Here is a 27,672-nt window from a genome sequence, read left to right on the forward strand (position 1 = left end):
TATGTAGTATTAATTTTATTTTAAAGTGTTTCACGACATGTCTTCGTATTTACCCTCCGAATAACATTTTCTCTTCTTCACACAATACATAGGTACATAATGACTGTTTCATTACTATATGGCAATTATTTGTAATATTCATTAACATTGAAATCATTAAAACTATCTATACTAGAATCTATATATTAATATTTAATAAGATAGGACAAATACGCGTCGTATAAAATAAATAAATAGGATCTTTATAAACATTTTCTATGTGACAAATTAATTGATATTTGAGCATAGTAGGGTAAATCGTATCGAAAGTGAAGACGTAAAATATATGATATACTCTGAAATGTAAAATTTTACACAAATACATATTTTCGATTTAGAGTATAGTTTACAATGTAAAGATTCATAAAGGACTCACTAACCTTTGGGACGACAGCTGGGGAACATAACAATACATAAGAGATTAGGTACGTATCTACAGGTTACAACATTGTAAACATCATCATACAATCAGATTATAATGATTTACTTTCTACAACAATAAATGCAGCGTTCTAGTCAACTATTAGTCTATTACTTCTACTGGAATAATTTTATAACCACGTCTAGATCGGCTCAATACTGTTCTTTAACAATTAGCATTATGTACTATAAGTTGTCTTTTAAAACATCAATTAGTGCTATATTATATTGAAGTGATTAAACATAGATATCGATTGTCCGTGAATCTTAGCAAGGTGTCGTTAGTTGAATCATTGTATGATAACATCAAATGTGGCTAATTTTCTTATTAAAAAGCGTAAATATATAAAGCATTGTTAAACAAGTAAACGAATCCAACACAGGCTCGTATCAATAGATCACGCGTGCGTGCGCTGCACGTATCAACATTAAGAATTAATAATTACAGCTCGTAAATTATTTACAAATAAACATACAAAAGTGTCTGGCACGACACATCACTCAAAGTACATACAAATTAAAGTAAACAAAATTAATATCACAGCAAAGAAATGTTTAACCATCAACTCGATTGTCGCGACGATCAATCGCCCGTTTAGCTGGTTACACAAGGGTCCAAGTCCATGTAGAAATCCTTCCCCCGTTGCCCGGTCGGCGACGGCCGCGGTCGGCGATGCGTTTCTCTGCGAGGACGTATTTCACGAGCTCCGTCGCTGTGCGCTGGCACCGGCCGCGCATGGGCTAACCCTCAACCAAGCCGTAGCGATGTTCCTTCTCCTGGGTCCAGGGTGGTAGGCTTTTCGGGCAGGGGACGATTCATCATTTTAGCTGAAGTGTTGGATGACGTCGATTTAATAGTTGACATTCCACGGGATCCGGTCGAGTTGTTCAATGTCTTAGCTGGTGAGCTAACTTGCGACCCAGACGAGGAGTTCATTTTCTCACGTACCGCGCGTAGGTACGGACCGCGTGGAACTGCCTGCTCCGCAACCACGTCAGGCATGTTGCCTAGCAACGTGCGCTTCTCTTTCTCGTTGTTAGCAATTTCGGCGTACAAGTGCACCGCTAAATCCTTTGGTTCAAAATACTCGTGGACTAGAGCAGTCTGCCGGTTGTATGGCGACAGCGGCAAAAGCTTGTCAAGAGATGGTGTTCGGGTACCAATGCTAACCATTTGCTTTTTGTTTTTACCAATGCGAGGTGTTGTATTTTGGAAAGGCAATTCGTAAATATTTTCTTCGACATTGATTAGTTTTGGAACCATGGCATTGCGATTTTCTTCAAGTTTCGTAAGCACGTACAGGTGCTCTATAGTTTCCCGAGCTTCTACATAATTTTCTGGGCTTTCCAATCTTTCTTTGAGATTTTCTAGCAGTTCCTTCGTTAGTTCTTCAGGCAAAGTTTGCGTTGTTTTATCTTCTGTCGGGACAATGGTATCATGAAGAGTGGATTCTTGAATAATGTCTTGAACGCGAGTTGGTTCGTTTAGACAATGACGTTCAGAATATTCATTGACAGACAATCGGGAAATAGATCGGGCATTGTCTAACCCGGTAACTACTCCACACGTGCATATTCGTTCGCAAAAAGTACCGCAGGACGAATTTGATGAAATTAACAAATTTTTTACATTAATGCAGTATCCCTTACGGCGCATCCACCTGACAAAACTGATTATCATAACTATGACGACACAACCCAAGCAGGTTACTATAACGATGCCTATCACTTTCTTGTCTCGTTCACTTATGATTTGATCGTGTTTATTTTTATGGGGAAATCTGGGATTTTTTATTTCTGTTGAGCTTCCATCCGCTTTTTTCATATAGGATTCACAATGAAACGTAAGGGAGTCTTGTATGCATATGCCGTTAAGGAATTTGTCGAATAGAATGTTTTGTTCAGGTTCGTTGAAACATCGAGCTAGAAACTCGTCCACTGTGCAGTGACTTTCAGTCTTGTAAGGCTCACTGGACTCCGTTCCCAATACTTCGTGCAACCAGTTGCTTATATTGCAGTAACAAGTTTTTCCATAGTAGTTATCTTTATAGACCACTGTGTACGCAACATTTGCCTCAGCTTGGCCTATAAATTTGAGACTGTTAGGATGTGCGGTCTCTACTTCGTTCTCTATAAAAGTAAGACGATGACCAGGTTGTTCGTGTGTGAGTGCATCCAAAGCCACTATAGCATTTGGGACAAGTTCATCGAATGAATTCCTTTCTATCTGTAGATTGTTCCATGAAGACAGTATTATACTTCGCTCCATCAGTTGGTTGAATTCGGTATTTCGGATAACAACAGATGCTACTGTTATGTTGATTGCACCTGTGTCCATATTTTCAATCCTGAAATTAATAAAGTTTCGATTATTGAAAGGTAATGAGTTGCACCTGCGTAATCCTAAAGTAGGAAATCGCATAATTACTAAACTACATTCAGATGACAGTACTCACAATGTATACGAAATGTTAAGGTTTCCGACGGCCGACTGAACCGCTCTTGAAGCGATTTGTTGAACTTTGCAACCGAAGAAGTATAAGTTGTTAATCAGGGATCTTTGAGAAAACGCATCTTCGTCGATGTTTTGCACCGATGAGTTTAGAGCCATCACAATGTTGTAGGTATTGGCGGAAAAGGCTCCAGCGAAGATCTCATTGATCTTAACGTTTTCCATAACTATCTCGGCGGCGGATGATCCGAAAGTCTGAGCAGGGATTGCGGGCAGGGAAACATTTTTCAGCCTGATCTGTAATAAGAAGAAATTCATTGTGAGAATGACTGTTTCAAATAAAAAACGTTAAAATATCGCATTTGCACATAATTCATTCGCCATGCGGTATACTTGCGCTGGAATGAAGATATACTGACCGACATCCCAGGCCCATGCTCGCCAACGTTGCTGGCAGACGGATCCAGGGTGAAAGATCCGGGTCCGAGTTGCATGGTACCGACATTGGTGATGTTCATGTTGAGCAGCCACGAGAAAGCTTGGCCCTCCGTTGACACAGTCTCGCAGTTTTCGATCGTTACCGAGAGCGGTCCTGGAATCAATGAATAGATATTTTTACAAAAATTACTTCATAGTTCATTTGTTCGTTTTCAATTGTGATTCTTGAGTCTGAATACGCGAGCAGCTGGAGCATATGACAATAAGAAAATAACAGCTTGTGTTTGTTATCAAACAGATTGTTAACCCTAATGTTAAAACGATACTACACTCTCCTGTCCCATGAGTCATTATCCTTTGGCATCCTTTCAATATCGAGTCGGGGAAATAGAGTATTTTTAGATGGCGATCCGCGGACTGTACGATGGTGCTCCTTTCCTGCTCGTCTATCGGCTGCGGTGGCTTCCACGAGTTGAACTTAAACTAATAAACTGTCATCTTTGTTATTTTGTGGAATTTTTAACCTAACACCTTAACATTTCTTTTTCGATGTGTTCTAATTTTAAAGGAAGACGCTCGATTAGATGCGTTTTATTGTTTCCCCTTAAATGACTGTAGTGAAATTTACAATATTGAGCATTCTTAATTATGTAAATATCCAAATTGCAAATAAATAAAACTTATGTAGCGGTGTTTCAGTTCAGTTGAATCAGTATATAGTTGTCTACCAGCGAATGAGATGCGAAAATACATGTTGCAAAGACAGCAATGTGTAAGGGTTGATGATTTCAGGGGGGCTTACTAAATGGTTACGAGATTAGTCGAGAAGAACGTAATTACCAATGAAACTGGTTTCGAACTTATGTGAAGTGAGTGAGCTGTATATCCTAATATATTTTTTTAAATGCCTAGTTTGGTGTAGTCGTATTGTAGACGTTTAAAAAAACGACCAAACCCCTTTTTTTAACACATCAAAACATTTTTATTAGCCATATGATTTCCTAAACTACAGCAAAATGGGATTCCACTAAATAAAATAATTCCTCGTACTAATTGTGAATCCATAGAAAACCGACGCAAACATATTTTTTCAATTTGTATCAGTCGTGCAAGAGATGGTACGTTCAACGAATCAAAGCATTAGCTCTATGAATTAGTATCGTTTCCCAGTGCTACCAGGGTGAAAAGCCTAGATGTTATTCCATGATCTATGTCTTCGACATATTTCATCCAGACCTGTATAACAAACTCGGCAACAGATTCCATAACTCATCACTATAGCTTAGCTTTGCAGCTTCCTTAAATCTTCAAAAATTTAATGCCGATTTAAAAAAAACATTGATTAGGTAGGACTTAGGATGCAAAATAATACATCTCTTTTTGTATATTTGTATCATAAAAATAACCTCAGCAAAAATTGTAAATTTTTACCATTAGTAGTTCAAATAGGTAATCCATTTTATATGAGAAGGTTTATACGCGTGAGTGTAGATGGTAGAAGTACTAGCCAAGTAGCAGAAAGGGCAACTCGATGCGAGTAGCTGGATAGGTGCGGATGACATGAATGCTATAACGAACGAGCCAAGCGAGCGCACCGTGGCTACCGGCGTGCTATTCATCGGGTTCCTTCGAACCCTGCAGACGTAGTGCGTCCGCATTTCCGTTATAGTGGCGTACATACAAGATAAATGATGGTTAGAATAGTGTTAGGTACATGTGGAGTAATTTAACAGATAATCTAAATTTTTGCTGGCGAATAATGCTATTAAAACATGCCTGTTTAATCGGAACCCATATAAAACAAAATAAATACTATTTTCAGTTTATGTTTTTCTATTAATAGAAATACTCAAATCCATGTAGAGAAATATCCATGTAGTATACAAAACTTCCGTTGGACGTAAATAAAAACAGTCATCCATCGGTATTTCTGATACATATCACATTTTTCAATTATTCAGATTTTTTGGTTGGCTGGCTACACTCAAATACTGAATTAATATTGGGGTTGAAAACTGGACAGTCTATCCGTCCCAATATTGGGGGTGTGCTAGTGACTCTATTGACAAGATGTAGCAAAAGGTCTGGCACACTTTAGGACATTTTTTACTTTACTCAACACCAAAATCGGGAACCCTATTACTAAGACTTCTCTGTCTGTTTGTCACTAGGCTGTCTCTCATGAACCGTGAGCTAGACAGCTGTGGCCAGATGATGTATTTCTGTTGAATACTAAAAACCAAATAAACATTTAGTTCTCGGACATAAAATCATAGTATGTAGTAAAACTCATTGTCTTATGAACCGTGATTGATAATTGGATAGATATAGTTTAGACAGATGATGTATTTCTATATCCGCTATAACAACAAATACTAAAATCAAAATACATATGTACATAATACATATCTAAGTAAGGCGGCTCCCATATGTATAAGTAACAGACGTTTCAAATGTGTGCTGCGCCTCGCGCGTCTAGTAAACTGTCTAAATAAACTCATAAAAAATTGGTTAATTCTTAAGGCAATATTCGCATCCGCGAATATCGTTTTCAAATCGTATTCGCCTTTCCGAATGCATAACAAGATTTTTTTATTGTTTCAAAATATCTTCGTCTCCTCCTTCTTTGGTGGAGTACGGGCCAAAGTTTCGCAGATTGAATATTATGGAATATATCGTCAATGTCCCCGAAACAACTTGTTTGCATTGTCTTACATGCGTTTGGTTATAAACGGGGACGGTGTTCCTATTTCGGCGGAGCACACTGTTAAGCCTTCATTTAGTGCATGTATCACGCAGCGCCTTCCCTGCCGCTGCATGCAGCGCTACACTATGTTGTTGACCTACACAAACCACACACTTGTTCTTTGTATTTATTTGCATACTATTTAATTTTATTACATTATTTCATTTCTATCGTAAAATATTTACAAGCACAGTTGTACCACGTGTAAGAATTCATATTCATTCTTTTCATTCAGTTTCTATGTATCTTTCATTCAGCAAATATTCCATTATGCGACGATATGAAAACAAAAAGAGGAAAGCATAATCGTCCTTGTCTGGTGTTATATTCTCTGATAATGTTGTGTTATCTAGCCGCTGACCAATGCGCTATAAAATACATACCGATGTAGCAGTAACTGTAATCAGTTACTAAGAAATACGTAAACCGACGCTATCCACAATGCCGTACAGATGTTAAGCACATAATTAAGCGTCGAGTTATTCGACAGTAATGCAATACAAACACATTAATACACATACACACGTATAAGTATGTAGGTCTTTATGAACGGCGGGGACACAGAAATAGTCCAGAATTAGTCATCCAGCCGCGCTCACGCCACGCCGTGTGTACTGTTGGACGAACTTTGTTCAACTTGCGGATTATACTTTATTGTTTCAATGACTGATTTATTTCAAAACAGCCATATTTGATAAAATGTCTACCTCGAGATATTCACTCGAATTTGTGCCAGTTGGTGCTCTCCGCGTTCCTATTTCGTCAGTCACTAGTATGCCTTTCAAAGTAAGGAATGCCTCAGTGCGTCGTGGTCAACTAATTATTCATTTCATGGTATATGCACACAGTCCAGTACCTAAATATGTATTTTGAGGTAAGCGGACTTGCATTTCCACGATAAACATTGCTTGCCACTAAAATCAACAATTTGTATTTACACCATGATTCTTGAGATACTAGGTTCAGTGATAAATACAAAAGTGCATTGTTTGTAATCTCAAAAGAATGTGCATAATATAGTATTGCATTGTCCTATGTTGTCAGCTGCCCAAGTTCAATAGATGTTTACTCTCTGCGATAATAGTACGGCAGTAATTTTTATATTATACCTACATACATGAATACATAACCTCAAGCCTGTCTCTCCCATGGGGGTAGGCAAAGACAATAGAACACCACTTGCTACGAATCTCACATACCTCTTTCGCTTCGTCAACAGTTATCAGTCATTTCATGCATGCGATTAAGGACACTTTTACTTTTTTAAGGGTACTTTTATATTATACAATGCCGTTATTTTTTATATCATCGCAATACAAAATATACATAATTGTACGTAACTGGGGACGTTTGATAACGTAAGGACAAATCAATCATCGTAATCATATTTAAGTAGGTTAGACGAAACTTATCATGACGTAATTGTATTCCGACCTAGCCTGTCTAGACATGGGCTTTTTACACATTTTGGGTAATAGTTAAAGTACCTATGTATGTATCTGCTCTGGTACAGGCCGCACAGGCCGAACGTGGTAATTTTAAATGTTGCTTTATTTTGAGAGGCCGCAGGCATTTCCCGTATTGCCGTGCTATCAAACGTGAATGTGGACACACCGGCACCGCCGCCTGCCCACCACGCTGTGGTATATTTTGTTTACACTTAGGCCACGCTAGACGTAATTAGTGGCGAGCTTACGAATCGTAAACATGGACACCTAGTAACATAAAGCTACCTGCGAACTTCGATCATTATTAACTTCCACTGTAAGGAACTTGAAATAAAACTATTTCAAAGAGATTCCATCGTTATATTTTAATACGTGCTTCCGGACCCTGCTGAGCTGAATACCATTGAGGTGAATGCTGCACACTATTGCATTTCTATTACTCCCAAACTAAAATACGTGGAGAGCTGTTCGGAAATACTTGACTTATTGACACATTCCGCTTTCAAGTCTGTACAATTGTAACCGCATTTACCGGAATAATTGTACACGGTTGTAAGATCCTATATCCGGAACATGCTGCCAATTCGCGAGAAGATACTATTGATTTTACTTTTGAGTAAACGGTCATTGATCTAATGGCCCAGTCTTCTCTATTTTTGGTTTGGGAGCGAAGATACAGTTTATTGTTCAATATTTTGGTCGTGGCGTGGTATGTCATGTGCGTCAGTGCACAGCTTCTGTCCACATGTCGACCAGTTGCGCCATGGCATCGGCTCAAATGGTACACGCGAGCTGCGTGCAGCATGGCCCGTACATGCATTACAGGAAATAAGCTGCATTACTAACTTCTATTTTGCCACGAAAGTCAGTCTCACTGGCTGCTCATAATGCTCATATTGTTACATTTACGAATATTCATTATCAATTAGGTGTACCTAATTCTTCCATCGATCACAGAATGTAGTACTTGTATTGTTCCCTGTACCCGTACAATAACCGCCTCAGCGAGAGCAAATTATTGAGGTATAATGTTGATAGAATATTGGTAAATGTAGACGAACTCAATTCCAGGTATAAGCTTAATATGAAACTCTAAAATATGCGTATGACGTATGACAGGTATAAGTATATAGTCCATATGTATTATTCATGTGAAGCTAATATTTATTGTGGCGAATAAATACTCCATCATTATCATAATTGTTGGAAGAAGTTCACGGAGTTCACTAAGTTCACTGTTGAACTGAAGCTTCCCTCTAAACGGAAAAAACTGCTTTAATAGTTTTCTATTGATTAAAAAAAGTTTTCTATTCATAAACTGATAATAAGTACGTGATAAAATGACGATGTTATGATCGTCAAAGGACAAACATATTCAGCATTTACAATGGCTGTTGAAAGTTGAAACTATAATCCTACTCTTTAGTTGGTAGCGAGGGAACCTGGCTCGCTGGGCTGTGAATCGATTAAAACGAGTTAATTCTCACTTCTCACAGCATAGTTCTGGCTACTCACACATACTAGTTCCGTTGTAACAAACTTTAAGCGCATACATATTTTATTTAGAAATTGATAGTGCATTGTTTTACACAAGCATAACAAAAGCTCTGATAGGTTTAGGTATTTGTATATGTGGACTTAGTACTTTCGGCATGGGCATAGTAAATAAAATATTTCAGTGACAATATTAAAATTCCGATAGTGACGTTATTAATAGAATAGATAAATCAAGCTTATAATAAAGGCGTTATCTGCCAATCGCTATTTAAATGGAGCAGAGATGATGGTGTAGTATTGCACAACCAGTGGACTGTTAGCTGCGTGCAGTAGGTAGTGTATGTACAGTGTATGCGGGCGGCAACAATGAGAGCTGAATGGTTTTGTCAGCTGCTAATGCGTTCCAAGTTTTGTACCTACGTAAGCATGCCACTAAGGGATCACACGTAACACAATATCTTGTCTACCTCTTTGTTGTCGATAGATGATAATACCTGGGCAACATAATACATGTTACTTATCTATTGTTCTAAATGTTAGGATAGTTGCATTACACGTCATAACCAACTGTGGTCAAATCAATGTCTGTCACCTACAGACGTCTCTCATGAGCGGCCAATTAACAACCTTTCTGTATCCAAAATCTTTCGACCGTTGTAGATTTTGTGTGTTTACAATAAAAATATGTCTTGTGATCATGGAAATAAGTACCTATGTACCTACTAGTTAACATTGATATTTATTATTACTAATGAGTAAGTTAGGACTAATGAGTCCTAATAGGTCGTTAATTGTTACCCACGTATTATAATAAGAACTATTTCGTTAAGGAAATAATTAAGAATTTGAATTGTTGACATTGCTTGTAGTGGCCGGTTTTAACTTCACTTACTACGATGTTATTGTTGTAATATATAGCTAACTGTTGCCTACTACTTATACAGATTTAGTGGAAATAATAATGTCAAATAATTGGGAGTTACATAAATAACAAGTATCATGAAGAAATGTACGTCCATTTAAATATAATATTATCCGCACGCTGCTGGTACCACATGCACCACTTTACTGTTTTACTTCTTAAACGTTACTATTTTTGGTTTAAAACCATTTTAGGTGCACAATTTTAAAGCATTTACAATGGTTTCAATGCATTCTATTGTTGTCTGGTTTATTTAATTAGAAAAGGTAAACGTTATTGTTTTGCGTGTACCTTAATAATATTCAGTTTACATACCAACACTTAATAATTAATGGCTATATAAGGCATAGAACTTTATGGAATGTGTACAGAAATATAGGTATCCAATTAGTTGACACAATTGCGTCAGATTATAATAAAAAACATTTGCATTGAATGTACATAGATGTACATATTTCATATTTCATCGATCTTGGAAGCACGCATGTCAAAATGTTGAAGATACACCTTATTCAATAAAATAAAAATTCTTATGTTACGTGTCGTAGGTAAGAGCCGAATAAGGAACTAGATTCCACATTAAAGGGAGACTGGGGCCAGCATCCGAGACCCACCTGCCAAACGTGCAGGTACATAAATAGTAAAGCATGTTATGTCACGGGCCGTTATTTAATTTGGCTTATAAAACTCGTGGCCTATTTACGCTAGACGTCTATATCAAGTGCTAGCATGGAGATGAGAATGCCCTCGGTCAAACACACAGATGGCTTGTCACTACTGCACGCGCGATCAAGAGGCAATTGGCTATTCAACCGCTATGAAAGATATGTATAATATTAAAAGTATAGCTAATATTTGATGTAAAGGAAATACTAAACTGATTATTTTCATTTAAAATGAAGGATTTTGATACTACATATTTTATACTTCTTACCGTCCCTATTTTGACTACTTATGGGTGATATTTTTAAAACTTTCGTTTAGTGGGTGTCTACATAATAAAGTGGTATATTACCTGATAGTTTGCCCTAGACGATGATGAACCCGTCGGTCAGTCAGCTAAGACGTACTATTCTATAAGTATCGATAAACATTTTACAGAGAAAGACAGTTGTAGGTAACAAGCGACATCTCGCATATTTTAAAATATATTTTACAAAACGTTCAAGTAGCCAATTGTACGGACGACCTCCTCCGTTATTCGCTTGATGGCCCATATCTCATACAGAGCATTCAAAGCATTGTGCTTAACTCAATAATTGATGCTAGTTGTGATTTCAGTGAGGTCTGTGGATGCATTGCTCAGGAGGTTAATTAGTAACAATAAACAAATGGCCCTTCACCGTATGTATGCTTATTTGTTTTTGTTTTAAAGATGTGCGTTTCTTTGCGTCCCTAGTTTCTGCTATCATCTCATGAGGAGAAGCGTTTTGATTACGTAATATATTTCGTATGTTTCCGCCACATACATAATTTGATTACTTACTAAATTATTTCATCCTAAGTATCATGTACCCAGTGTATTAATAAGTGAACAATATATTTTGGAAACGTTACTGTTATATTTTTCTTATTGATGTCACGAATTAATAAGCGACGAAACGACTTTGTCAATATAGGGATGGCTACATACAGCGGTATATGCACCTAATGGCACACATCTCAAGTGTCCAGCCGCAATCAGTACAATAAAATAATGAACGTCGTCCATCTAGTTGAATATTGGCCGACGACCTGATAATCGGACCCATCCGGCGGCTCGCCACTATCGGGCCACCGACCCAAACCGGCTACAGTCTTGTACAACATAATCACGTTTACCTCACTAATGCAAGTATCTGCGCGTTAAACTCACCAACAACTCTCCGTAATCCAATTGCATCGAGTTGTCAACCGTGACCTCCGCTGCACACCCGATAGTGTAGTAAAATCAAAACGGGATACTACGATATTTAATTATGTGGCAGAGTCTAAAATATTATCAACATATGTTTGTTTTAGATGCGACTTTATCTCTAACATAACACACAACATTACATACATCTTGTTGAATAAACTAACGTCGCGTTGGTTATCTCGAGAAGTATTGGGAAACACATTGAAATTCAAAACAAAAGTTGAGCCACACTGCCCTAATTCTTATTTGTCATGCTCTTTTAACTCTCCAACGCCTTCTTGATTTATTCATTGAGGATATATTTCCTACAAGCTTATCGTACATTTCTGATCGAATCATTTCTTTATAAGGTGGTAAAATACATTTTTATTTATTGTTTCAAGCAAATCGCTGCGCAATACAGAGAACACGTTGCAGGGAACTGTTTTCTAAATATGTGTTAACTCACGGATGCAGTGAGAGGAATTCTTTATGTTTGCGGAGCTTATTCGATCGCTGAAAGCAATAAAATTCGCACACGCAATAGTATTAACGATTTGCAAGCACTTACCTTTGATGTTAACAAAAGCCTTCTCTTCCAATCGGAGGACGTCGCAGTTCTTCACATCCAGGTGTAGGTACAGGACATCCAGGTTAGACGCAGCGTATGCCCTCAGGAATACGATTTCTGCTCCAGTTATATAGATTCGTCTTGCATCTCGCAGCCGTGACAAGGAGTTTGCTCCGAACATGAGAACCCCGGCGCCACTGACTATCAGGTCCGTCGTGGTTTCTGGTAGATCTCCTTCGAAGAGGTCGAGTTTCTGCAAACCACAAACATAGTTTACAAATCTGTTCACTGGCTAACCGCAGTTTTGAGCGCATGACAGACAATCATCGTCATACTTTTTTAAGCTAGCAAAACATCTGCGTTTTGTGTCATTCTAATTCTGGAAATTGTTTTCCGAATATAACGTTTCAAAGTAATGACTAATAGAATAATGGAGGTATAAACGTGTGTTTTGTACAATATTGTTTTCGAATCAGGTCATGTTTATGTTTAACATTAACCTGTGAGTGTGGGGGTACTAAGTGCTTCATAACAGACCCTTTGTTTTTGCCGATAACCACATTTTTCTACACACATTTATTGTATTGTTATACTAATAATGACAAATGAAGTTCATGCCATAATTATCCCTAACCTTACTAAATAAGATTATAAATAAGGTGGTGTAAATAAATAACAATACTAAATAGGGTAAGAAAACTTAACTGTTAAGGTTAAACTAACGCAATATTCAATCGGTGGGTAATGTGTTTGAACTGTTATTTCTATTCAAAGCAATTTTGTTTGTGTTTTTATTGGACCAAAAATTTAAACAGGGCGAACGATTCTGGTGGTCCTTAAAGTAGAGGGGATCGACGGATACGGGCTGCTGATTAAATTACGCGTGATGTGGGGAAAGTGAACAACTTGACTGAGAGGACACCTACGCACCCTCTGTAATGCTCCCATTGCCTGCAATAGCTTGGCCTTGACCAAATAAATAATACCATTAACTTTCAATGTCTGTTTAAATAAATTGATGCGGTGTTTAAAATAATCCCCATTCTCCGCTACGTTATCGACTAATGGCGGCTTCTTGTACATGAAAATATCTCCTATCGAGTCATCGGCATTCGTGCCCACTGCCATAGATAACGAATATGACTCACAAACGCAAGATATTAAAACAATGCGCGCCTCAAAAAAATCCAGAATATTTGTTCCAGTGCAGTGCCGAGAGTGCCGGGCAGCAGTTCGATGTTGGAATACTAACCGAATTAGTGGCTCCTTCGAACTAGAACTATGGAACTACAAAGAAACGAATAGATGACACGTCCGCTCTCACATACGCGCTGCTAAATAAAAATAAACACTCACACGCACACACTTACAAGACGACACCAGTCGGATTTGTCGTCAGTGGCGGCTACTTGAACTTTATCTCATAATTACTTAGCCATATTTATATTATTCATTGTGGACTTGCTAAATAGACAATACTTGTAATTAAGTTATGAATAACTAGAGTACACAGAACTTAATTGTATTTGAAAAAAATATTTTATATAATTAAATACGTTTGGTAAAGCACATCTATTTAAATCTGTCTGTCTGAGATTATCAGTTTAAATATAGTGTGCTTACCATGCCCTGGTAGACTCATCAATGTTAAACAATGAATAATAAAATTTCGTTCAATTTTAAATATGTACGTCACGGTTCTCAAGTCATGCCAAAAAGTAGACCGATTCATTTTTTTTTTCATTCACAGAAAGGCGATAAAGCTCACATGTGTGTCCCGGTGTTGCGTACTCAATCACCATGAGTCACAGTCGAGTCTGTGCAAGTGTGCACTTTAGTAAGTGTTCGCCATTTATGGCATTAACTTCTGCGGTGACCGCGAGGTCGAGTGCTGATCAATCCCAATTTTTGGCTGCTGTAAAGGTTTCTGAAACCTGTTTAAATGTTACTTGAGAAATAAATTCATGGTTGTAAGCAGTGGCCAAACAAATCAAGTTTCAAAAGAAATGTCATTTCCAGTTCAACTGCTTTATCAAAAGTCTCGTTGAATTTGCAGCGGATATTGCATTTCTGGTCCTATTGATACATATGCGCCAGGAAACCTTGTCAACTGCAGATTGCAATAGGACATGATAAAGGAATATTTTTATTTCCGCAGTTGTTACTGAACGTTGCATACGACAAGTGTCACTATTCTATAACACTGCAGATAAATAAAGTATCTTGTAGACACGACGTTGTGGTCGACGAATTAAGTCGGTAGTCGGCTCTGTTGCGTGCGAAACCTGTTCGCTGGGTGAGCCATACGGCGGGTCAGGACAGAGCATGGCTTGTTTCTTATAATACGGGTCGCAATTACACTACCACTTATTATTTATAAAGTCGCGTATCGGAAATTATTGACAGACTGAGCATTACGACGTAATCTATGTGACAGTCGGGTTGACATTGCAGAAGTAGGTGGAATCGACAGGAGGCGTCCAACACAATGCCCGGAGACTTTCGGTCGACTGATGGGGCATAAGTCAATTGAAACAATAGATGGGTGCGATCTCGAAACTCCGCTCGAGTATCTTACAACTGTGGCACGTGTGTTTGCAAATTGTACTGCCCTGGATTGGAGCTATTCTGTTCCGTTTGCTGTTCATATAAAGTACTAGTGACAAGTAAATGTGTGCCCTTAAAAATATATTTTCTGCAATCTTTATTTAACATTTGTTTTACAATCTTAGGAGTCATTAGACCTTTGGTCTCGTCACTTGTTGGTGACCTGTCCGACTGCGGTTCGCCTTTTTCATTGGGCGTCAATTAGCCAGATTTGCAACTCAGAGTACGAACGTATCTCAACACATTTAGTTACAATCTAAAATATACTCTAAGTACTACCATATAAAGTTAACATTGGTTTGAATATGGATAACTTCAACAAAGTACGGTTCAAGTGTAACTGAGTCATTTCAGTGAGTACAGAAACGAGTTGGCGCTGATTTCCAATTACAGACAATTTACTCAATACCGTGTGTCGCTGCGTAACACTGTTATTTATATTTTAATTATCAATTACCTTACAGAAGTAACTAGCTGTCGTACTTCCGTCAAACTGTTGCTATAACTTCCAAACAAACTCAGGGACTCTGTTATTAAGTAGTACATTATGTGTGGACATAATGCTTCGTGTTGCGACCTTGCTGACAGACACCGAAACCGCATGTTGTTAATGTTTTAAACTTTACTTTTTAATCTTTTGTTGACTGCATTGTGAAAATTTTCTATTATTTTAAAGCCGAAAACTAAAGTTGAATGTACAAATACAATGAGCGTAACAAAACAAATGTTTGCGGAGTTACATCACACGTAATATACCCATTATGTGTACGAATGTTGTCGTGCCGTAAGCTGACCGTCGAATGTGCGGAGAGATCATACAAGCGAGACCAAGATAGACTGGTTTTGTATAGTTGGACGTGTTTCACGTCTAAGTGGAAGATAATAGCGACCAGATCTCTTTGCTTCGCGTTGCTCCTTGAAACTTGTTATGCAGAAAATTGCCTACTGCGACTAGTTACCTACTGAAGATGACGAACGAAGGCAGATGCTTCATCAAAAACAAGTAAGAACTGCGCCGACACACCGCCTTCTTCTGACATAGGTATGAAATAAATATAAATGCATTGAAAAAGTGTTTATAACTTTACCCGGAATATATTATGGATTTCGATCATTGTGCCTAGTGGTGGTAATAAAGAATCATTGGCAAACAGACCGTTTTTTCTACTTGAAAGTATTAAATCGTTTTTATTTTCTTACCCTACTTCTACCACTACTAATTGAAATAATATAATCAATAATAACGTGTTTGTTTTGGTCTTATTTATGAATTGAATAAATTAATAAAACGTAAAAACAATAAATGCCTATTAGAGGAATAATAAATATTATTCCTCTAATATAATAATAAATATTATTCCTCTAATAGTACATTATGTAATAGGTTGCTATTTGTAAGTTTTGTATAACAAACAGGTTAGAGGTTTGTCCTAAGATACTTAAGTATATAAAGCTTGCGGTACTCTCATTATTTATTTAATCTTTAATCTACACAATATACCGTACTTAAAGAGTGGTACGTAAGACGAACTTAATGCCGTATGGCAATCATTATCTTCTTGACTCTAAACGAACTCTTCGTTAGAATAAGACTAATGATTTAGAACTGGACACAGTGCTCTACTGCGTCCCTTGTTTTACTTTCGATACTAAAACATGGCGGTACTACCGGATGTTTGGCAATCCGGACGTTTTGATGCTTTGTTCTTGGCAAAGAACAATAGTTTCGGGGAAAGTTGCATAAAACTCAATTGTACTACAGATTCCTTGTCGGCGACCCACGTGTTGCAAGACTACCGTTTTAATTTATACCGACTGCATCCTGCATGCTTCTTTACTCGACAATAGTAGAAAGCTTACAGGCAATCATTATCTGCACTGTGAAAATGCATCTTAATGAAATAGATTAATCAACGGGTGCGCGATTTGAAAATATCGATGTGACTGCTATTCTACATGAATCCTATTCAGTGTAGTTTACACGCAGGCCATTCTTTTTTATTTAATCTTCGTAGACAGCGATGGGGTTCACTTTTCAAGTGGCATCGAATGTTTCTGTAAGACACGCTTGTAAATGTGCACTTGGGCATACACGCGTCCACGCAATACAAACGTAGTTATGTAGATATATGCCACTCGTTTATAGCGTGAAGAGCAGAGAAAATAGAGATGTAGCGTTTTGGGAGCGCCTATTTAATAAACTACACAAATATAAACTAATGTCTTAAAGAACGGACACGGCGTTCACGAACGGATATTGGTTAATTTAAAAACAGCTACTTCTCAAAGTAACCCGGTGACGCGATGTGATGGATCGACAGATAGAGACTGTGATGATGCGCGTGCCTCGTATCGGGTCATTTATTTTTAATATTAGTCTGCGTTCCGGGAATATGCGTCGTTATATTTATTTTACCGGATTTACACAATCACGCAGAAGGGTGGGCCGAAATTGCAAATGTGTGATCCGTATGCTCGCCATTGACTGGCGTAGGTATGGCGGTTGGTCGAGCGGCCGCCGGCAGCGGTTTTTCGTTCACGAGTCAAGGCACTCGAGTATCGCGGCGAACTCATTGTTTACATATTCGAACCACTTGCAATAATGTTTTGCAGAACGTTTAACGAAACGAGGCGCGAGCACGATTGTATAAACCCGAGCCAGAAGCCGCTGAGTGCGTATATTACGGAAATAATTTCCTCAACGAATCTATTTCCCAGCAAACAACGCGTAATAGTGTATTTAAGACGTCGTGTATATCACCTCAGCCTTATGCCGGAGTCTTGGATAAGATTGCAAGTAAAATCTCGTGCATCACCGTTAGCATCTCATTTCATGTTTAAGCTTGCATGAGATACCGGCCGTGTATGTACGACCTTTATTTTTACTATGTACGTACTTTACGGTAATTTGGCCTTAAAGCTTATTACTTTGAAGATGCTTTTCCGAGCTTTGAGTGAATTGTAAGTAATTGAGTATACGTAGACGCGCAGACGGGTCCTTGATAGAAGTTGCATATAGGTGCAGTTGATTGTATCACCTGAGCGCATCTCGCGTGCCCGGTACATTGTCGTTGCTGTAATTATTAGATTGTCGGGATCAAGATCATGTCGGTCTCGAGTCACGTCACGTACGACACCACCAGCAATTTCAGAAATAACCGCGATCGTCTGTATCCTTTTCTAACTCAATATGTTATCTAGCCACCCGCAATAAACAACTAAAAGCAAAGAATAAAGCAAAAGTTCCTAATTAACATCACTTGAAAGAATCATAAAACACTAAGGAGGTAACTGAATGCAAACAACGAGCAGATTTCATGCAGCCTCCAAGAAGTAAAGTGCTTTTTAAACAAAAGTTAAAAGTGCTGAAACCTCGACACGGAATATTGTAGCACTGAACAATGCCTTTTTCTTGCACTTTCCAATGAATCAAGATAACTATGAAGTTATTTTCTTGGCTGCTTATTTATTATTTGAGGAGAGAAAATCATTCAATTACTTCTTGTGACTTGAGTGAGGCGAGGCTGACGGACTTTAATTACTGACTAAAAATCGACCCGTTCCTACTCCTACTTTAAGATGGAGCCCTAGCAAAGGTCGTCCGCAGCTCTGGGTCGGTTACCATCTGTGGTGGTCTAATGGTATTAACATGCAACATAAATTGTATTCCTTGAAAGTGAAAATACAAATAATTGTCCGTTTGACCAAAAGTGAAAGTACAGTAGAACTCCAATTATCCGAACTCCGACTATCCGAATCGCCGATTATCCGAATCACAAGAATTGTCAAAAAAAGTCTAAGTGCGCTATTATTCTCCCCCCCCCGCGAAGCCAGTGTTTGTCAAGTCTTGACTTGACTTGTCTTAACTTGCCGTTGTGCCTACGCTGACTTCCCCCGCAATTTAATTCAATAAAAAAATAGTGCAATATCAAAACGTAGCTTTTATTCTCTTCAATGGCAATTTTTTTGAAAAAATCCGATTATCCGAATATTTGATTATCCGAATGGGTCCCGGTCCCCATTAATTCGGATAATTGGAGTTCTACTGTACTTAATGAACCTCATGACGCATTTCGCTAGGATGGTGGTATTATCTGCTCGTTGATATAATAAGTATTGTATACAATAATCATCGTTTATCTTATCAAGCAAAATATTTCATGTTAACCGTATTGGGGTTACTCAGTTAATCGTCATTTCAAATTATACCATTGTGAGTCATTTTTAAATGAGAAATGACGTTCCTTTGTTGTCGTTTGTAATTAAATGAGTAGTGAGTATGGATTCATATTTCGTAAGGCGAAGCTGGGTAAAAAGTTACAAGTAGGTACACTATTGCAAGATGAATTACAATTGCCGACCTTGGTGGCATTACATGTTACAAGTTCCAAATTAATCAGCAATGGTGTTTACAATAACTAGGCCGGCTTATCGTACTCCTCTGTTTATGACGAGTAGTTGATGGCCAGTAACCCACCAAATCATGTTTCGTTGCGTATCCTTGTGTCGAGTGCTCAAAATGTGCAACCGTTCTTACACGAACTTACACAATATAGATGTATAGTAAGAGAAATCCAAATAATTTATTGAACAATCGATAAATAAATATATTAAAACAATGGCGTAACAGTAATTATAATTTTGTCAGATCTCTGTTTTGGCCCCTTCACCAAGACTTATGATGAGTCCATGCAACAAGAGAAAGTGCGTTATGTAATTCCGTGTTGTACTTACGATCATATTATATCTGTATACGCAGAGAGCACTTATCATAAAGTGTCGGTAAATGCATTTATATGAAAGAATAAATATACTTTAATAATATATAAAAATATTCTTTATGTGCAAGTTAACACACCAGTCAGTCTCTGTAAGGATTTGTTCGGTAAAAAGGTGAACTTTCTGTCTTTCAAAGATTTTTAGTAATTATCACCTTTGTGTCGTTTTTGTATGCAATTTGAGTTGTTATGAATGCGCCTACTCTATTTAAGACAAAGGTATCCGGCTTGTGCCTTGTTTAAAATATGACTAGTAGTACAATTGCCGAAAACACTTCGGAGTTACTATACTCTTATAATAATGAACTTAGAAATACTTTGTAGTCCATCCAAAGCATTTTGTAGGTATTTTCTATTTCGAGCATCGCATTTTAATCATGACTCTCCGACTATAAATAAGTCTTCATCATATTCCCTTCAATAGGGAGTTGTGACACTAACAAGCGCGTTCTCTTCATGCACCTATTGTTGTAAATACACTATAAAGAATATTAGTTTTTGAACAACAATTTTACCTCCCGTTCAATATTGCACTCTATATTGATGCATTCAAAGTTGATCTTGCAGAAAATCGGAAACTGAAGATAAATTTTGGTGTAAAACAATAAGATCCGCCGTCCATTCAGACAGATTAGTGTATTTTGGACAGTATATACCTGACGAAGGGGAGAATTAGGTCATAAATAACAGTAAAACCTTCCAGTTTATTGGCACAGTCGTGTAATAAATAGGAGAGATACAAATATGTTATTCTTTATGTCTTGTTTATTTTATGTAGTAAGTCTCCGTTTACATTAACACAGCTTATGAGGATAAAATAAACATCTAACTACCTACTCTCGAAATGTAGTTCGTTCGGAAAGCTACTTCAATACGATTTGCGCACATCGATCTAAAATTACACTGATTACATATCTATGGCGGTGTTTGTTTTACAAGCCGCTGGGAGATCTGTAGCTGTTGCAAAATCTGATAATAGTATGTTTAAAAAGCTTCTGGTTTAAATACCTACTAAATCTGTCTTCTCTTAAGTATATCTCTCTGTCATTTAAGACAATTCTAAAGCGCTCTATTTTAAATGTCGTATTTATTAGACATAAATTCTATGCGGTTGAAACAAGCCCTAAATGTCATAAAAAGTTTTACGATGCGACGACGAGCTTTAGATTCGTCTTGCCACGGTTAAGTTCTGCCCGATGAACTCTTTCGACTGTGACTGATATGTTAATTATAAATCAATCACTAGTTAGATTTGTGACAAACTGCCGACCTACCTACTGGTTAAAGTAAATGGAATGCCGCTGTTTGAACTTTGAAGTTAGTAAACGGTAATTCATAAAATCTCGTAAAAGTTAACGAAAGTCCAATGCGGAGTTTGTATCAGAATACCATAGTAGGCCTCGGTCGGCGCAGGAAGCGATCTCTCATTACGTTTTTTTATGGTTTGTCCGATGCTCCCGCCGGCCGCGATGCGTGCACGATGCGTGCTGAGACCGGCTCGTATCATTACTTTTATTTATTTTTTCTACAATAGATCGTATTATTTTTAGTAAACTTCCAGATTCAGATGAATTTATATTGTAATATCGCGCGAAAACATCAACATTGTATTGTTTGTTTTGTATCGTGTAAATGTAAACGATTAATCAGTAAAATGTATTGTGCTTATTGTTGGGGTTTAATTTTTGTGGTTCCATGTGAGTATGCATAGTGCCGAAAGAGTTAATTAAAGGGCGGGGTGTCGACACGCAGCGTGCCGGCCGAACGCCAGGGTTGTGGGCCACCCCCCGCTTTCTCACACATCGAGAAATGCAGTTACATGAGACGTCTCGGGCAACAGGTGCCAGCGCGATCTTCTAGCTTTTTATGAGCTCTCACTACGATTTAAATTCCCACTTAAGTATAGCTGCTAGTCAGCTAACTAGCGCGTGTACTTGTACCATCATCGTCCGTATCTTCTAATATTTGAGATGTGGCTTTACTGTATGCGTTGTAAGCGAGAACTGAATTTTCAACCTTTTTATTTATTATCTTGAATGACTAAAATATTATTGTTGTATGAAAAGTTTAGGCTCGATGGCCGGCTATTTATGTACAGGTTGTGTTAAACACCAGTATTCCATTTAATGCCGTCAAAACGTCACGCAGCCGCAGTGACAATTCACTATCACTAATTTAAAGTTTTTTGCAGTCACTTCATTATTTTCGATAATTAGGTACAATTTCTTTCCAATGATTATTAATATTTGATTTAAATAGAACATTCTTCTGTTATAATTATGTTTAATGAAATAAACAGGATATATTTATTTTGTGTTATCATCTCACGAAAAATAATTATTAATTACAATACATCTAGCATCGGTACGTTGTTAAAAATGTTTGCGTCTATCTTTAGGTATATCTTACTTATAAATGATTGCAAAATATCTAAATTTAACTTTCAGTCTATCGAAACCTATGATAAAGTATAATATGGTTACACAATGACATGTATGGCTGAAATTTATGTAAGTATGCCATGGTCCTTAAACACTTGAAAATCGTTGTTGTTTCATGTGGTTGCCTGTTATTTAAATCTCATTTACATCTAGCCTCCATTCCTATTTCACCATCATTCATTGTATTTATTTCTGTATCGTAACCATCTACATTAGCTAGAGTCTCCTCTGATTTTAATCGTTCTTGCTTCGTAGTCGTCTTGTTCAGGTCTTGCCTATTAATAAACGAATCATTAGAACACATTTTACAATGCCTTTCGTGTATGCTCTCTTAAATAAATAAATAGTTACAGTTAAATTCTCAAAATAATCCGCGTTCGATGTTTGGATCTGTATTTCAAACTATGTTGCGCTTGTAATTGGCACAATGAATATAGGTTTCTAGTTGAAATTTTAAAATTCTGAAAATCTATAAATCGCGATTTGACCTATATTTGCAATCTTCTAAATGACCCCATTTTTAGGAAACAAAGATATAAAGGTGTGTATTGTATTGTCGTATGAATTGAATGGGAATATAGACAGATGGGCATCACCCGTTGTTTGCTGTACATGTCGTGCATGCAGATGTCGGATCCTCGACCACGAGCGAGTAGACTACAGTCCCGCGAGGGCACATTGCTACAGTAATTAACTTCCTGTTTTATTTAATGCTACAATCGGTAGTCACCATTGTGTTGGCGTAGACCAGCACACGCGTAGCACGTATCAATTTATCCAAATGTACCGTTACCTCGTATGAATAGGCCCCACAGTTTTTGATGCGCGAAGTTAAAATGATTCACAGTCGAAAAATATTTTTACTTTCTCAGAATATCTGGGTTCGTTTCCTCCCGTTCCTATCATCACTGCTCGTCGGTTCACCTGTTTCATGTTATGATATACTCGTACACGTACATATGTCAATTGATTCATATTTATTTGAAAATCATAATGGCAAGAGCAAGCGGATATTTTAATACCAATCTCAATTATAGAGTAATTATTAAGTTGCGCATTTATTACCTAATTATTGTAAGTAGGCGCCAGCGCAGTGAATACCACACCGTTCGTTGACATATAACTAACATTCATACGTATTTTTTAGGAGTATTTGAACCGTGTCCAATATTTCGCTGGGCGCTGTTTGTTTGACATTGTTTCGATGCGAGACGCCGGTTTCCTTCATACGAAACATATTTTAATTTAGAATATCGTGAGAGGTCGACGTCTACTTGGACGCATGTATTTGTGTATGAACTAGACTTGAAATTTGCGAGTGCGCCGGAACCACAAATAGCCGGGTCGGGAACGCCGCCCGACACCGACCTGACTCTTGCCGTGGACCGACTGGCCCATCTGTATTTACAAAGCTATACAAAAGAACCTGTTACTCTCACCGCGTTGTAATCTTTTCCATTCAATCCTTCATTCCAAGTAACGTACATTACAATTACAAACAATAATCATTATTCTATTATCATATCATCGAGAATAGAATACTTCTTCGTATTCCATTCCCTTACACTCCTGACTGACCAAGTAAATCAATTGAAAACAACACCATCTTCAAATATTTACTTAGTACCTAGTTAAGATAACTATTACTCAAATGTTAGAAATCTGGGCCCCAGGACCTAATGACGTTGACTTATTAACAAAGACGACGATTGTCCATCTAATTTAGCATTCGTTGTGTGTAAGAGTAATGAGATCATTACAGCTCCATAAAGTATATTATTGGAGTGACGCATAAAAGAATAAATAGTGTAAAGCTGGTTTAGATTAGTGTATGTATAGTATCGCATGTTGTCAGCTATCATCGGTCCGCTCGCCGCGAGTGCAGACAATGCGTGGAGGGGTCGGGATTCAGGTAGTGTTCTTTTTATTTACAATTTTTTGTTCCATACATTTTAGGTGTTTTTTTTGCAACTGCCAACGATCATATGGTTTGTTTATAATGCGATAAAGCTGTTTATTTTCTTATACATTATATAAAGCCAGCATTGCCGAGGTATTTCATTTTCAAGCCGTGACAGCTTTTTTAGCATTTTGTAGTTTTAAATAACTAGGTCCAAGACAAAGTACAACCGTGTTCTTTATGCTGAAGTTTTAAAAGAGCTTCAATCTGAATTTATACTTATACGTTGCACAATTTCTTATTGTTTCATTTTCTTTTTCTAAATGAAAGAGTTGTGTTCCTATTTACATTGTAAGAAAGCATCCTAAGCCGTGTACAAAAGCATTAGGTTCACGATAATTAGGTGATCATGAAATGTTGGTAAATTACGGTGATTCAAAACGAAACAATTTTCATTTCTCCCGTGTCGAAGTTAGCCTGCCGTCGCTATTTTTGAAATGCTACTCTACATTAAATTAGCACTGGAACACTACGTTTTGTTCATTTTAAAACAACATTTAGTCCACGGTTTTTGTTGTAATGCGTCTTGAACATGTTCCGACGTGCTAAGAATCAGAATTGAGCTCCTTCCGTTGTTTATCGTTTCCTTCTATCGAGGGCTGTTTATCATATGTTTGATTTACATTAGCAATAATTAAACTAGTTTCCGATTAGTGGACGTGCCTGTCTTTACAAAAATGGCTGCTCGACAAACTTTTGAAATAAGTTTGTAAGAAGAAAACTTTTCCACCACTGCGTTCCTAGAAATAAGTTAATGTCCGAACAAGCCAGGGCGGCTGACCGTACATCTGACGAAGCACGTTCACTTTTGTTTGTTTGAAACATACGAGTATAGTAAGACGTACCTGATCGCGCTGGAGAGTGCAGTTGACGATCTTCCAAGATGGGTGGGCGTCAGGGGTACAGGTGCAATATTCGCTGTTACATATTCCACTTTGATGTTCACTACTTATGAGAGGACAGAGTGCTGCGAGCACGAGTAGCGCCGTAAGTGGCGACATGATGCCGCGCTCCGGCGCGAGAGACCGCGCGCGCCGAGCGTCATGCACAGACTGGCGCGATGGCAGTATCACTCAGATCGCCGCTGTCTCTTACCATGTGCTAGTGCTGGCTTGCACTCGCGCTCCCGCTTATTATAGATATCGATGATGCGTTTCATTTGTATTATTAACACTCGAAATTCTATTTAGTTATCACCATTAGAATGTTCAATGGTAAATCGTGATGAATTAACGATCTGATAATTATGATTAAATGAAAATTAATTATTCTTATTGTATGATTTTTGTATTTCAACTGGTTTTATTCCATTCAGAAATGTTAATAGCCGGTTACACTGGCTCTTTATAAACCATATTATACACCTAGTAAATATTCGAGAAAGATATAAAAAAATATTAATTAGGAAACTAAAAAGGACCTATGAAACAGGCCTTAAAAGGTTTTATTATTAGATAATATCATATTTAATACAATGTCAAGCAATAAAAAAATCTATGTTTAGTGGTAACTAGTATCTAAAGTTAGTTCACGAAAGTTTTGACCGACGCGTGGCAACTTGTTGACTAGTTGCAACCCGCGACATTGTTTGTCTCCATGGAGAGTTACATTACCACGTTTTGATATTTATTAGCGTGCAACACATTACTTAGTTACGAGTTGCATTATGATATAAATGGAAATATTCAGGTTACCATCCGTCATTTTAATTTTAAAGTTGTTGTCTTTTGTAAGCTTATTTATTCACACACACACATGTGATAAAAAGTAGCTATTTTCCAGATCATAATCTACCCTTGTTTCAAATTTAATTCCGATTACGCCAACCGTTTCGATATGATTAAGCAACCAACATACATACTCACAAACACACAAACTCAATAACTTTCGCATTTATAATATTAGTAAAATAAGACAATATTAGTGAATCATAATTAATAGGTACAAGCAAGTAAACAAAATACAAAAGTAACGTTATTTGCCCGACAGCGATGTGGTACCTACATAATGACCAGGTTAAAATATGAGAATAATTTCGTAGAACTCTCTAATTTCTTTCATGACAGGTCCATAATGACACTGAATAGTTTCTTAGTAATACTATTCACTTATGTGTTATTTACTGTTGGTCTATTTGAAGTCTAAGAGTATTTTAGGAGAGATCTCTTACTCATTCTACGAAGTTACAAGTATGCTATAATTAAACTTAACTAACATTCACATATTTAAAACGTATGTAACTACATAGTTAAATAAATTTGATTTGCATAATTATATGAAACAGAAACACAGTACATGCAAATCGTTAGTGTATAAGCTCGGGAATGTGAAGTGCCTATTGGTCGGTTGATGTTTTTGTTTATACCGATGAGCTTGCTAATGCTGCTTTAAGTAATGCACACAAAAACCCATGCTACAAATATGAAAAGAAAGATAATACCCAGTTTTAACTGAAAAACGATTGATGATCAATTTAAAGTGTCGGCAATTAGTCCGCGCGTCATCGATAACGCACATCGAGCCCAGGCCTAGTCGTCGAGATACGGAGGTCGGCGAGTGGTCGTTGTTAGCGGGCGACCCTGCGGTGCAGGCGTATGCACTCAACACGTAACCCATGCTGCAAAGGGCCAGCTCACTGGGTAATTACCTGATGAATGCGCTACTGTTGCTAACAAAAGAAGCTCAAAAACTAGGCTAAACGCCTTCTTGACCAATTTTTTCTATCTATCTTGTTAACATAATTTGCTTAAAGATTCTGTCATTTGTGTCGAGATTTGTTACTTACCTATGTATATTTTTAGTGTTGACTATACTTAGTAATTAAGCATTTCTATTCATGGATCTTATATAAAATTGCATTCTTTGAATAGAATGTGATTACATAATAATAATATGATAACGAACATAAATAATAATTAATATTACATATAGAATTTAATTATAATTAATGGACAACGTATAAATTTGTTCCAATATGGACCAGAAACAATGTTATTTAGAGTAATAACAATGAAAAATACATTTACTAGTTATTCAGTGAGTAAATATCCTGTTTGCTATTACATTATGGTTTTATGCTCGTGTGAATTCGTAATATAAATGATTCTGTTTGAAAGTACTCGCTGCCAAATATTGTTTTGGGATTTTTTGTCGCTTCATGTTTGATTAAGAGTCGTACTTCAGTGTCAACATACAGACGTGCTTGCAAATCGTGCTTGTTTAATAATTTCGGCTTATAATTTTTATTAAACTACATTTAAAAAAGTACTGCAGCCTTCTTATTTTTTGGTTATACGTATACTTTACTAAAACTGACTCCTAAGTGTAACATTTTTTTTCTGGAAACCGCATCAGTATTGGTTCTGCCAATCGCAAGATCTATATACATAGGTATAGGAAGGTACTCTCGGTCAAACTGAGAACCAACTTCATTTTCGAAGTCGATTAAAAATACTGTTAGTTAGAAAATATATCAAT

The 27,672-nt window shown here is 37.3% G+C and overlaps 2 protein-coding genes across 13 annotated transcripts in view; one reads left to right on the forward strand and one right to left on the reverse strand.

The window, feature by feature from the left end:
* On the reverse strand, positions 1-25,300 carry LOC118264395 (uncharacterized). Its single transcript, XM_035576891.2, has 5 exons — positions 25,041-25,300; positions 12,410-12,662; positions 3,331-3,503; positions 2,916-3,208; positions 1-2,807 (listed from the first exon to the last, which is right to left on the reverse strand). Exons 1-5 carry the CDS (start codon positions 25,194-25,196, stop codon positions 1,208-1,210), a joined length of 2,475 nt encoding a protein of 824 aa, XP_035432784.2. The 5' UTR covers positions 25,197-25,300; the 3' UTR covers positions 1-1,207.
* Positions 1-27,672, forward strand: part of LOC118264320 (E3 ubiquitin-protein ligase MYCBP2) — a 120,470-nt gene that overhangs the window by 44,999 nt on the left and 47,799 nt on the right. The window lies entirely within an intron of this gene.

Source organism: Spodoptera frugiperda, chromosome 25 (assembly GCF_023101765.2).
Source record: "Spodoptera frugiperda isolate SF20-4 chromosome 25, AGI-APGP_CSIRO_Sfru_2.0, whole genome shotgun sequence".
NCBI classification, from domain to species: domain Eukaryota; kingdom Metazoa; phylum Arthropoda; class Insecta; order Lepidoptera; family Noctuidae; genus Spodoptera; species Spodoptera frugiperda.

What these genes read in the sequence shown, in the direction of transcription:
- LOC118264395 (XM_035576891.2), bottom strand. Translation starts at nt 25,196, where the DNA reads ATGTCGCCACTTACGGCGCTACTCGTGCTCGCAGCACTCTGTCCTCTC. An exon ending in GGCTTTTGTTAACATCAAAG is followed by an intron (nt 3,504 to 12,409) that starts GTAAGTGCTTGC and finishes CATTGATTCCAG; the next exon opens with GACCGCTCTCGGTAACGATC. An exon ending in AGCATGGGCCTGGGATGTCG is followed by an intron (nt 3,209 to 3,330) that starts GTCAGTATATCT and finishes TTCTTATTACAG; the next exon opens with ATCAGGCTGAAAAATGTTTC.